At 44.0% G+C, this 14,239-nt stretch overlaps 1 protein-coding gene across 2 annotated transcripts in view; it reads right to left on the bottom strand.

Annotated features, from left to right (window-relative positions):
* Positions 1 to 14,239, bottom strand: part of pard3ba (par-3 family cell polarity regulator beta a) — a 156,996-nt gene that overhangs the window by 106,381 nt on the left and 36,376 nt on the right. Inside the window, exons 4-5 of one of the 2 annotated variants that reach the window (XM_061032381.1) lie at positions 10,483 to 10,598; positions 4,305 to 4,405 (exon numbers count right to left, since the gene is read on the bottom strand). In XM_061032381.1, the coding sequence (XP_060888364.1) occupies positions 4,305 to 4,405; positions 10,483 to 10,598 (217 nt within the window). Of the gene's footprint in view, positions 1 to 4,304; positions 4,406 to 4,557; positions 4,637 to 10,482; positions 10,599 to 14,239 lie in introns of those variants that run through there. The other variant, XM_061032382.1, reaches the window with a different exon arrangement.

Here is a 14,239-nt window from a genome sequence, read left to right as displayed (position 1 = left end):
AGGATATACAAAATCCTAAATGTAGTAATAGAGAGTGGCAGGAGCATCATTAGTACAACCTTATCTTTAATTAGTCAATCAAATAGTGTTTCACTCTCTGCAGAAAGTGAAGCAGGGTTGGCAAAAACTTCAGACGGGGAAGATTTCAGCTGTATCAAAAATGAACCTGCTAAGGACAAATACATGATGTCATCACCTCTGTATACAGACTCATGTAGAGCCAGCTGATTTTCTTCTTCTGGTAAGCACCGTTAAGTTAAACCGTATGTTTCCCTTGTTTCTGGCCTTCAGAGTCAGGTTGTGACACTATGAACAACTTTCACCACTGACTGAACTTTTATAGACTTCATAATGAATAGTTTAAGTACATGTGCAAATGAAACTGCGGCAGAGACATTCATTAGTTCCAGTTGTTTGTTGGGGGGAAGACACTGTGTAGTTTAGTTTAAGTTCATACAGATTAACTGGTAGCCGAGCTCATCACACTTTCAGAGTCGCTCGTCAAATACAGGAAACAGTAAGACACACAAACACACACTCCCAGTCTCTCTCCAAAATCGATTTGCATTCTCCTCTAGGCCGTACAGATAGGCCAACAAATGAGCTTACAGGTTTTCCAGAAAATGTGCGTGTCTTTGTGGGAGTGTGTGTTGGAGGTTGGCCCCTCTGAATCTTATCTGAACCTGCTCCTCAAATACCCAATCTAGCCGCCGGACAAAAGACGAGAGCAGGCGATATAAAAAAAGAGAGAGAGAGACGGACGGAGGAGAGCAAATCAAGATGAAACACAATGAGCTCCTCTAATAATCTCTGCAGAGTCCTGAACTGTGCCTTTTAACAGAAAGATAAACAACAACAACAACAACAAAACTACTAAAGAAAAAGACAATGACTCTGCTTTTCATCTTACATAAAGGGATGATTCCTGCAGCATTTCAGTGGTGTGTAATGTAAGTTTAAAGTGCATTTGCTCATGTACAGAGGCTACAGTCCTCGAAGCGGACGTCCAAGGTTCGAATCCGATCTGTTGCTCTTTTCCTGCATGTCATTCCCTCTCTCTCTCCGATGTCTGACTCTATCCACTGTCCTGAAGGCATAAAAGGCCACAAAAAAATTGCACTCGTCACTGCAGAGTTTCAGATTTTGGGAAATTGAAAATCTGAGGAATCTTTTTATTTGATTCTGGAGGAAAGTTTGCAGACCTTTTGCACTGAATTGTGCACTTTTTTTTTAAATCATCATTTTCCCCCTGTGTACCGGTAAACAATCTTGTCCATGCAAACTACGAAGAATCAAAATGTAAGTTTGCCTCACGTTCTCAGGGAACTCCCACAGTGGACAGCTCCTCTTCAAAAAGTCCCAAGAACTGTTTGGCCCGAAAACTCCTCAAGAGAAACTTTTTTTTTTGTTGGTAATCGAAAGGAGCCAGTTGAGGTGGTTTGGGCATCTGATTAGGATGCCTCCTGGACGCCTCCCTTTGGAGGTTTTCTGGGCACGTCAAACTAGGAGGAAACCCTGGGGTAGACCCAGAGTTCGAGTCATATATCCTGTTTAGCCTGGTAATGCCTTGAAATCCATAAGAAGGAGCTGGAAAACGTTGCTGGGGAGAAGGAAGCCTCGGCTGACTTACCCTGATAAGCGGAAGAAAATGGATGGTTAGATTGTGAACTCTTTGGGAGCCTGAGAACCAGAAAGGCAGCATCTGGTCATGCTGCCTTCTTCTCATTACAACACAGGGAGCCTCCACAAGGAGACCTGGGCCTCCTTCCTATGAGACGACGTAAATACTTCCAGTGCTCTACATCTGAGCTAGTCATCCTGAGACATGTTTTCAAAAGAATTCAACTCGTTCTTGCAAGGTTTTGGATCTTGTTTTAAACATTCTCAGCAGAGCCATCCATTTTTCCCCCCCCTCCTTCATCCTCTGAACCCGCTGGTGGAGCAGTAAAGAAGAACGATCCTGAAAGAGCAAACTCAGTTGGAGGCCAAGAAACACGCAGGTGTTGTTTTCTGCACAGTTCCCCCTGCACGGCTGTTAATGCAAAAATGAAAGCAGCCCTGACAACAAAAGCCTGCGGAAGTTCAAGGTTTATGAGCCCCGTACGGGAGCCCAAGGACTAGCTGGGATCATTAGAACACACTCCTCTGTCACTGTCGAGCTGCTCTCGTTAACCTCCACCAGGGTCACACACACACAGGGTACAGTACACACACATCCACCCACACACACACACACACACACACACACTTTGCATTCTTATTGCTACATCTATTGCATGCTCACAAACACCATCAGTCACATTCCTCTAAATTGAATTCACAGATACACACATGCATCACATTTACATCTATTAGAGAACACAGTAACGTCTAAATTACACATGTGCACAACCCATGCACACACACACACTCAGTGAATTTGCTTTGGTAAACAATCAGGACACACACACACACTCGCATGCACACTGGTACAAAGCCGATCCTGAATGATGCATTCGCAGAGTGTGTGTGGCACAAACACACTCAGCTCCACTCCATTTACATTCACTGAAGAAACTAACGACGGCACAAACAAGCTCATCAGAGGCAGCAGTGGCTTGTTAGCGCTGCATGCTAATATGCAGAATAGCTCCGCTCACCCGTTTTTTAGCATCCCACTGACAGGAACACAAACACAGTGGTTCCACTGGGGGTGAGAGAGAAAGGCAGGGAGAGGTGAGGGACGGTGGGACGCATGATAAGAGCAATGAGGAGTGAGACAGATGGAGCTCCCACTCTTGCTTGACTTCCCCTCCATCAACAGAACAAACTCACAGCCTGAGAATGCGCACTCGCTTCGCTCACCGCGGCTTCCTCCACGTGCCAACCATCTGTTTGCATGGCAAACTATCTGTGGGAGCCGTGCCTCCATTGTACCACAGCGCTGTCAAGACACCGCTGCACTGTAAAAAGCTGAAAAATCACCATCTGCCACTTCAGCCAAGTCCTTCCCAAAGCACTGCGAGTTATTTTTAAAAAGGACAACTTTCAATCGGAGAATCACTCGGCTGCAGAATCCGGCTCTGAAATCATCTTTTACCCTCAACACTTTAAGAAGTAAAGGGCTCTGATTGAGGTTTGAACTGTTGCCGTGGGAGCTGCATGTCTGACAACCCGGAGAAACAAAGATAAAGCTTCCATTATGCCAAACGTCTGAAAGCAAAGTGCCCAAAAAACAAACAAAACACAAAGACATTCATCCACCTGCACACACACAAACACACACTCCTGACAGGTGAGTGTAGCTAATAGTGTCTGAAATGATTGAAGCCAGTTTCCCTCATTACAAGCGATTCAGGACTATTTTTTTTACTTGTAATGTCTTAAAGATAAACTCCCCCTTCTCGAGTTTCAAGTCGTTGTGCAGGCGGAGCATGCTGAACACACAAAAGCCCTTTTCACAATTTCTGTTCGAGTGAGAGTATAAAGAAGATGTCCTGATAATGAATACTGTCCGGTACTTTTCTGAATGCTAAAAACACGTAGATAGTGTTCAAGCAGACCAAGTATTGCTTTATACAGTATATAAGGTGAACCAGCGTAAGAGTACGACTCACACTGGTGAGTCAGAGCTTCACAGTTTGTCATGAACCTTAAAGGATGCATGGTGGTCTGAATCAAAGTTGCTTTTAGATTCTGGGGGTGAGGTCCCACCCCCTACAGGTGGGTTGAAAACATGAGGAACTAGCTATGTAATTTCACCCCCGCCAACCAAAGCAGCCTCCGATGACGCAAAATGACAATTTTTGCGTCATCGGAGGCTGCTTTTCAGACAAGAAATACGGAGGTTTCTAATGATACAAAGCTTAAAGCAAATGGGTGAAGTGTCCCTTTAAGATTTCCAGTTTATTCTCGTAATATAACAAGTTGTTTTTCTTTAATGTGGCACTAGTACCACATCTTAAAAAATGACTGACAGAGCTGTGTCTGTTCACTGCAAAACAAATGAGTCGCCTTGTCGTCATACTTTCACAACAAGCAGAGTAAACATTACTTAGAGTGTGTACTCACAGGAACCAATAAGGTGGAAGACGTAAACCTGTTCATAACTCACCTCTGTTTAAGCACAAACACACAAACAACAGCCACACACACACACACACACACACACACACGGTGTCACACAAACATGAGACAGTTTAATCCCGTCAGTGTCAGGCTGTCAAACAAAGACTGTGAGTGTTAATCCTCGTCTCCATCACGACAGCGTTCTTAGCTCGCGGTGTGATGTGTCCTCGAACGCACACCTGCACACACACTCTCACCTGAAGTTCACTTGGCTCATCTTGGAAGGGGGGTCGTAATGAGCAGGGGGGTCTTCTACGCGCAGCCGCTCCAACGCTCCTTTCAGAACATGGTTGATTTCCTGGAAGAAGAAGAAGAAAAAAAAAACCACACAAACAGTCAAGCTTGAGTTCTATATCTTCTAATCTATCTAATCAAAGAGAAAGTCTGTGCATTTGAAGCAGCCGGGCGCCAATTAGAAGAAAAAAAAAATCTAATGCCGCAATCAATCACCCTTTGCAGACGGCGAAGAGCGAACGACGGCCGGACGCTGCTGTCCCTCCTTCACTCTGTGTACATTTCTATCTGTCTACCTCTCCCTCCCCCCTCCCTCCCTCCATCCATCCCTCCTCTGCCCCAGTGTCAGGCAAGGCTCTAAGTCGACAAAAATAAACAACCCCCGGGGGGGGGGGGAAACTAATAAAAGACGACGAAGGGGAAAGAGAGAAGGTAAAGGAAGAGCGTCAAACTGTTGCAAACACACTCAAGGAGCGGGAGAGCCAAATTGCCCCCAAATTCGCTGACGACAAGACGGGTGCAATTAGGTCCTTCTGCCTTGTCACTTTCATTGTGTCACCAGTACTAATGGCTAAAAAGCTCCCGCCCACCAGCCCGCTCCTTGGCTATTCCCCCCCCCCCCAACAACTCCCCGATGGACCCTCTGTCAAACACACAGAGTAAATACACGCTTTATAAAACGCGCACACCCACGCATAAATTCTCTGCAGATATTACCTTCACTGAGTGACTGCAGAGCTGCAAAAACACTAAAAATAATGGTTATTTATGAAAACACACACACACACACGTGTATGCTGCCAGTACAAATAGTGACCCACTTATCTGGGCAGTGTGAGATTACCCCACAATAGAGCGTGTGTGTGTGTGTGTGTGTGTGTGTGTGTGCGGGGGCAGAAAAGAGGAGCTGGAGGCTCTATTGTTGCTGTGAATCTTCCCTGCAATGCCATTAGCCAACACACACAGGCTTCTCCTCCTCCGTCAGTGCACGCACACACACACACACACACACACACACACAGTACACACACACACACAGGTCATCATCACTGACACACAGGGGAGCAGGTGAACACATGCACACACTCAACAACACATCTGCACTTGCCGTATATCCAGTTTTACAGGGATTTCACCATGAAGCATAACAGGAAAAACCACTACTAGTATTACTGTATATAAGCAGAAGCACACACACACACACACACACACACACAAAGACACACAAACCTTTTTATTTAAGGCTTCAAAAATTAAGGGATCACGACATAATGCCCAGTGTGAGTCTAATCCCTGATTGAGAACACTCCCCGTCCGCGCAGACATGAAAACAGCAGCTCTGTGCTACTCAGCCAATCAGCTCGCACTGCTCGTATCTCCACACACAAAGACGACGACGCACTAGAGCCATAAGCATCCCTCCCACTCGGCTGTAGTCTGTAATGGTGTAATACAAAGATCACACGCAGGAGATCACACTGTATGGATGTCATTTATTGATACGTGGGTAACACAAACAGCTCTTTTATACGTCTAAATGTTCATCTCTGAATGACTTTATAAACTACTTACTGCAGTAAGAAGGCTTCCTGTGTCACCACAATGCAACCACTTTTACTAACAGCACTGATGCTGCACAAACAATGCATGAAAACTACTGCGTGTCTGGTTGTTTTTAGGAGCCAGGGCTGTGAATAAAACCTCAAAACCTATTTTTAACGGCTTACAATTCAGTACAAATTCTAAACATCTGGAAGCTGGCCCTCAATCAGTGCAGGTTTGTAAAATTCTCTCAGCCCTTTGTTCCTGATAGTAGATCCTAACGTTGCCAAATTTAAACGTTTTTATTTTGCCAAAAGATATGAGTCCATCTACTGACTTTGTGGTTATCGTGCAAGGACAAACAAAAAAAACGTGCCGTGTTTAAATATCCTGTGGATTCTGAGGGAGACTGTTTTTTGTTTTTTTTTGTCTTTGTTAGCACCGCCCCATGGTCGACCTCGGAGGTGCGGACCTCTGCTGGACGTGATCTGGCACCTCTCCAGCTACCAGAGCAATCTCCAGATTTGGTCCGCACTTTGGTTTTGGGACAGACTGAGCGACTGTCGACCCATTTATTGTTAAAACCTGAACATATAATAGTCCCCTTTAACAATGACTTCCATTTGAATACAGTCAAAAAGCTCTCAGAATGAAAACTGTGATGGACTTCAGCGGTTTCACGAGAAGCTGTTCTTAAGAAACTCTGGCTTGTAGTTATTTTGTTCAAAATAATCTGTTTTCTTTTCGGAGCGACGTTTAAGTGACAGTCTTTGTGGTCCCAGGACAAACGCACAGAAATAATTTGAGAGACCTGTCGAGGAGCCCGTCTAAGCACGACTAACAGGTTGTCTGCTCTGTTATTGTGCTGCACACTGCCATGCATGTTTCTGTGTGTGTGTGTGTGTGTGTGTGTGTGTGTGTGTGTTTTTGGGGTGCTGTTTGCACTCTGAGGTGTGTGTGAGTGACAGCGCTGTGAGCACCTATGAGAGATGAGGTGTTTGTGTGAGTGTGTGTGTGGGGCTTTTTGTCAGACGGATGAGTAATGAGGTGTGTGGTTCTTATTGTGTGTTTTCTCTGCAGCTGTAGTCATCTGCTGCGTGTCAGGTGGTTGAAAAATAGCGTGTGTGTGTGTGTGTGTGTGTGTGTGTGTGTGTGTGTGTGTGTGAGAGAGAGTTTGTATGTATGTACTCTGCAGGATCACAACTTCGGTGTGTCAGCCGGTGCTCCTTGACCCTCATCATATCCATCACATCAACAGACCGCCGTGGTCACACTCCGTCTTCTCCTCCAAAACACAAACTCACACACACATACGCAGAACAACACACCGATACACACAGCGTCCAGCTGTTAGCATGAGGAATGATCATGTGAGGAGACTCAGGATGTCGTCAGGATTTTGTTTGCTTGTTCAGTTTTGAGTCAAAGAGCAATTCCATTATTTTTAAACCTAGGTCCAACTTTTTTTTTATATAATTGGGGTCCCATAGCTCGTAGGAGCAGCTGAAATGGCTGTCTTAAAATACACCACTACAACATCCATCCATTATCTATACTGCTTTTCCTGTTCGGGGTCGCGGGAGCTGATCACAGCTGCCATTGGACGAGAGGCGAGTTGCAACCAACGTCACCCTGGACTGTTTGCCAGTCAATCAGCCACAACTACAGGCAATTTCGAGTCACAAATAACCTAACGAGCATGTCTTTGGACTGTGGGAGGAAACCAGAGAACCCGCGCATGCACGGGGAGAACCTGCAAACTCCACACAGAGAGGCTCCTTTTCCGAAGTTAAACAGCAACTCCTGTGTCCTGCATTATTAAATGGTTGATTTTGACAATGGAGTCTGGTGGCTGTGAAGAGAAAAAAGGTCAAGCTGTCTCTGGATTCAAAAAAGGAAACTTCCCTCGACGGTAAGGGGGAACTTTCTGTTTCATATGCTGCGGCAAAACCGAAAGAGTTTACCGGACGTTCTCTGTTTGAGTGGATTCATCCTGAAAGATTCAAATACAGCCTTACAGCCGATGTCACAGCTGCAGACTCTCAGCTCCCAAACTTTTCCCACCTGCTCGTCATTTACACTCCTAAATATGTCTTTAAAAAAATCCCAGAATTCCCCTTTACAGTGTGGGCTTTTCACGCCACGGCTGAGGGAACAGCAGACAGACTGTAACATATTAAAGTCTGACTTTCTGCTGTGTTAACATGCATTGCATCAGTGCACCTCGAGGTGTTGAAAATCAGCCAAAAAAAAAAAAAAAAAAAACGTTGGGAGGGCAGAGCGAAGGAAGCAGGACAAGAGGAGAGGATGAGGAGATGAAGAAGAACGCGCCGGTTACCGCTGATAAATGTCTCGTTTATTCGGGACGTACACAGCAGGAGGTCTGAATCAATTAAAAGGCTGACTGCACGTTTAGCACCGCTCAGCCTTTTGCTGGTTTCATTAAGTCTTCTTATAAAGACAGAAAGACCAAGAAAAGTGTGTGTGTGTGTGTGTGTGTGTGTGTGTGTGTGTGTGTGTGTGTGTGTGTGTGTGTGTGTGTGTGTGTAGCAGGTCACCCTCTGCCTTCACCATAACAGGCAGCAGAATCAATTAAAGGGGCAGGGCGCATATTTATCACTGTATCAGTCTTAATTACTCTTTATCTAGCTTTCAATATCTCCTCCAAGACAAAAGGGGACAGAAGTGTGCGTGTGCGTGTGTGTGTGTGTGTGTGTGTGTGTGTGTGTGTGTAACTTGTAAGTTGGTGAGTGTAAAGATAAGGGGGTTGCAGAGGAGTGGTACAGTGGATGAGTGAGGATGAAGTGATTGTGTATTGATCTTTAGAAGTCCATCAGAGCCGAGACTCAATATGGCCAAGAGCTGTGACAGACTTCTAGCCGTACGACAACACACATAACACACACACACACACACACACACACACACACACACACACACACACACACACACACACACACACACACACACACACACACACACACACACACACACACACACACACACACACACACACACACACACACACACACACACACACACACACACACACACACACAGTAAGGCAACTATTTCACTTCATCATCCTCTGAAAGTTAAATTTGGGCTTTGTGATCTAAAGTCTTTAAGTAATTATTCGGTCCACAGTTGATCACACTTGTAAAACAAACAATTATCTCGTACAGATCTTTGCATCGAGCTGTGCGGCTCAGTTGATAAGAGTCGGTCACCTCTCGTGACTGAGTGCTGTCAGATGGGGCACCATTAGGGAGGTTTCCTACTGTCATTGCAAAATGTGCGCATTTTGAGCCACTGCTGCTGTGTAAAGTTTGTCAGCCCTCGGGGAGGGGGGGGGGCCCAAGCAGTCGCCTGCCTTGCCTGTTGACAAGCAGCCCCTCTGTTTGTACCCCCTCCATTATCATGCACCAGTCTTTAATATAATCCACTAAATGAGGAGAGGAGGGTGGATTTCTTTCAGCTATGGGAGCTGATATTCTAAAACTGAAGGATTACCTGCCATCAGCTGCATTTACACATTAAATACTCTAATTAAAAATGTAGATTAAAGGTGAGCTGAAGGATTTCGAAACACTGTGATCACTTACAACTTTAGAAATGCAAAGTTGCAGTAAGCTTTGTTAATCTCTGTATCAAACTGTTTTGAGCACACACAGTGTTTAAGCATTTTGCATGCACTTCATCAGATTGACTTTCTGAGTATGAAAATATCAATTGTGTCGGTGGATTAGCGCTTTTCTCTCCTGTGAAAATTATAGTAGGACGAGTGTTTTGCTGAGATGTGGCGGCTGTGGCTCAGTTGGTAGAGTCGGTCGTCTCTCAACACGGAAGGTCGAGGGTTCGATCCCTCGGTCCATTTCCATGGATGACTGAGTGATACAACCATGTGACTCATTTTAACCCAGGCAGTCTTTGTTCTCTGTGCATCATGCAAAGGGATGTCGATTTCTGTAAGGGGCATTTTAAATGATCTTTAACGAGCCCGCTCGTTCTGGCGCCTCAGTGTTGTTTGAAGGGTACAAGGCCTGACATTTTTCAGACAGTAAATATGGGCTTTGTCATTGTGTTTGCTCGCCGCCTGCTGATGCTGAGTCACTGCTGTGTCGAACACGACGGGGGAGAACCGTGTCCTCCAAACACTGACATAACAGTGTGACCTAACAGAGCCTCCCTCTTGTCCACTGTGCGCGCGCACACACAAAAGGCAGCAAACAATGCCTTAATGGCGGTATGTTTGGAAGAGAGCAGAGCTTTTCAAAGTACAGCCCGAGGCCTGAAGCTGGACCAAGAGAGGAAGATTCACTCACTCACTCTCTTTATCTTCTACGAGGAAACAGCACACACCAGAGACCTAATGGCAAATGTAATATGTGCATCCCTCTGTTATTCTTTTTTAAACTAAATGTCTGTCCTTTCCATTTTCTCTTACTTCTGTTCAAACATTTGGATTCTGAGTTCATCTGATTGAAATCAGACTGGGAAACTGGCTGGTTAACATCACCAGCATCCTGAACTGACCAGCTTAAACAAAACATCCCACCCCATTTCTAATATCAACTTTTTTTTGCCACTACAACTTACTGGTTCAGGAGACTCATTCCTGTAGTCATCAGGAGTTGAGACGGTGGGCGTGGCTCTGACCTCAAGGGGCGGGGCCAAGGCAGAGTCACTGCTGCTCCTCACCAAAAGAGGTGTGTCTGCGTGGAGGAAAAAAAGGAGAGAGAGAGTCAGCAGAACATTTAACACACTAAATAATAAAGAATGTGCACAATTAATTACATTTTAAACATCCAACAACAGCGCACAGGAAAGTTATTTAACATCATCAGGATATTAAGTATTTGCTGATTTTGTAAAGTACGAGCAGAGAGCTGGCTTGCTCAGCACAAACATGAAGTGTGTTAAATAGCGTTGGTGTGTCATTTACAAAGTATGAAACCCTTATTTGTGTTTTCATGTCAGCAGCGGGAGGTGAAAGGACTATCTATAAACTTAAAACTAATTCCCACTAAAGTAAAATCCCAGGAGGCCTCGTTTTTTCTAGAGGCAAAAAAAAGTCTGTTCATGTTCGGTGAAGGCTTCTAATGAAGCCGTTTTTCAGAATCTTTGTGATCCATAACTGTTCAAACTTAATTAAACGGGGGAGAGGGGGGGAGGAGGAATGATAATTTCTACACCATGCATGTTTGGAATTGAAAGCGTAGATCTGACTGTGGATTCATAAAAAGAATAGAAAACTCAAACACACCCCTGGAAGTCCTTTTCCACTAAATATTTAACTGCAATTTTGTTTTTTTCATGGCAAACTAGAAGATAACAGTTTTTTCCCACATTTTCCTTTAAAGAAATTATCCCTAATTGTTGTTTTTTTGCAAGAAGACAGCTAAAGCATCATTTGCTATATGGCAATGAAGTACAGTTACATGAAGGAAACATGAAACGGAAATCACACACCGTGAAAGCACAATGAAGAAGTGTTTATTTTTGGGCTTTTTTGAAGGACTGCCATTGTTTAAAGAGTCGCAACCCTTAGAGTGTCACACCCACACCCACACGTTTTCATCTTACCAGCTGTGGCCTCTATATGCACACATGTACACACATATTCCCACACACTCCCTACAGCCAAAGGAGGAAGGGAGAGGTAACATGGGCAGCTCTGCATCCTCAAAGAAACAATTCAAAAGAATCTAATTTGGATCTTTGTGCTGCCTTGGTTTTTCATATCCACCCTAAAGGGAGCAGGCTGGTAGTAGCGGATGTAAAACCCATAGCGGGGCTGTTTTTAAATGTAACCTGACAGAGGAGAAAATAAAGACAGGGGAGAGAAATAAAGGAGAGGGTGAGGTAAACAAACAGGGAGAGCCCACAGAGATGGTGACAGCGAGCAAGGGAGGGAGGCAGAAAACCTCGAAATCTCAGAGACACGGAAAGGGAAGGCAAACAAAATTCTCTTCTTTCCTGTAATCAATCTCTCTTTGGCGGGTCAGAGACAGGGTCCTGGTCTAACGTGGTCAGAATAGAGAGAGAGCAGAGGAGGAGAACACGAAGCAAAGAAACAGGGGGGGGGGGGGGTGATTGTAGACAGATGAAAAATGGTCAATCCAACCCGCCCAGACACAAGAACAAATTCTTTAATGGCTCAAACTATGTCCACATGTTGAGTCTTCTGATGTTTTCTTCAGGTTTGTGCAGTCATTTTTTTATTATTATTTTTTAACTATTTTATAGTTTAGATTTTCTCGAGCAGATCGCATCATTTGAAGGCAGGAGACAAGCTGCTAGCTGATAATTAATGGGTCAGGCTGTACAAAAAGCCCATTTAGTTTAAAAACTTCAATTTCGTTCATTTGTCGTGAGAGATTTAGTTTTAGGCTTTCCAGTCCAAAAGCAGCTTCCAACTAAAATGATCCTCTGATAGAAACGACAACTTTCTGTACCCTTTTTTGACCCCAGAATATTCACAAAATCCAGGTTTAAAAAAAAACAAAATCCCCCTTTGACAACACAAGCATGACTCTGGGAATTAAACATTGTTGAAAAGCATGACAGTTTCAAAGTTGTCTCCTTTAATTGGGATTCGAGGCCTCTTCTGGTTTTCTCTAACTTTCAGTTTCTCATATTTTGCTTTACTGGGACAATGAACAGTGTGCACAGACTCATCTGGTTTGGAAACGCAGTCAGAAACAATATGATTTGCAAAAATGAAATGTGCTTTGATTTAACACAGGCACATCTTTGGGGGGTAAAAAAAATAAAATAAAAGGAACCTTCTCAGCGTTGGCATCAAAAGGCGTCAGAAAAATACATCACACAGCGCTCAAAGGCACCGAAGGTTTCATCTGATTATCTATTTATCTTGTCTGCATCTAAAATAGGTCAAACACTGCAGATACATTTCAATGTGATAACATGAGTCTTTTGTTAAGGTTGTTTTCAGACTGAAGTTTTGAAGGCGGCCGGGTTGCATAAAGTCGTAAAGTCAGAGCTGTCTGTGGTTACGACGAAAACTAGGACAAAAGTCGAAGGCACACCAGGGCATGTTAGAACTGTTTAAACAAGAGGAAGACATCTTTGATTATGCTGAATAGGAATAAATAAGGACAACAACTGAGTCTTTGAGATCATTCAGAGGCTGACATTGAGCTGTGCAACCATGCAAATACACACTACCCACACAGGGTCAGTGTGGAAGTTGCTAGCTAGCTTGCAGCCAAAGTCAATATACTGTAGAGCTGGTAGATATTCTGTCTGGGGCAACGACAAAACATGGACTATTACAATAATCGCACAAGAATAAGACGAGGTTTTGCTAACTTCTGCCTGAGGACATTTCCATATTTGCAATGATGATGAGCCAGAAAACATCCAGCCAAGTTTATTTACTTAAACATCTGCGGGGCTAAAAGTCAACGTAGCATACTTATAGGATAGTTGTCTCGTCTTCTTATTGAACATTGATTTGTCAAGAAAAACACAAACTTTTCGAGAAATGTGCTGCTCGACTGTTTCACCTCGGAATAATCTGTAAGAATACGTGACATCTTGGCTGGGCTGGATCGCAGGACAGACCAAACTTTCTCCAATGTCTTGAGTACTTTTTTTGGAGCCAGAAAAGTGACCATATTTGGACAAGGTGGAACTAAATGGGGGCTAGGGGCCACAAAATGCCAAGTTCACAGCAACAGCTAGTGCCACCTTGGTAAGAAAGATGAATCCACAGTATAGTATACATTTTGTTTGCTATCAAAAAAACAGTTGTGGTATTCATAAAACATGGTAATTAATGAAAAAAAGAACGCCATGGCACTTCATTTCCACGACACAAAAGCAGAAGGAACTACTTCTACTTCCTCAGATCCTGCAGACCAACACATGCTAACGTTTAGAAGTTAACAGGGTCCATGTATAGAAAGCAGTAAAACGTAATGCATGGTTCTCTGCTCCACTTACTGGACCCACCTGTTCATTACACACATGTGAAGTGAAAGGATCTAAAAATAAAGACAAGCAAGTACACTTAACGGCAGGGTCAGGTTTCAAAAAGGTGAATGCTGACACGAACAGGCTTGCAGAAGTGTTTGGAGCCAGGTTGGTGGACGCGATGCTGGTGGTGGGAATTAATTTTCCCACCATATTGGTAAATATTGACGCAGAAATGCACAATATCCAATGGAAGTCCAAGACAGTAAGTACCAACATGGATATCTGGGCTTAGAGTTAGACCTTGGAAAGTCTGATTCTTGCAGATTTGAACAAGATTGAATTATCGACTGTAATGTTTCCAAAGTGGCCACCATGGATTTTTCAAAATGAGGTCTACAAACGAGCTTTCTTA

This window comes from Labrus mixtus, chromosome 24, assembly GCF_963584025.1.
Source record: "Labrus mixtus chromosome 24, fLabMix1.1, whole genome shotgun sequence".
In the NCBI taxonomy this organism is placed as follows: domain Eukaryota; kingdom Metazoa; phylum Chordata; class Actinopteri; order Labriformes; family Labridae; genus Labrus; species Labrus mixtus.
Note: the sequence above shows the minus strand (reverse complement) of the source record. Positions and strands in the feature narration are given on the sequence as shown.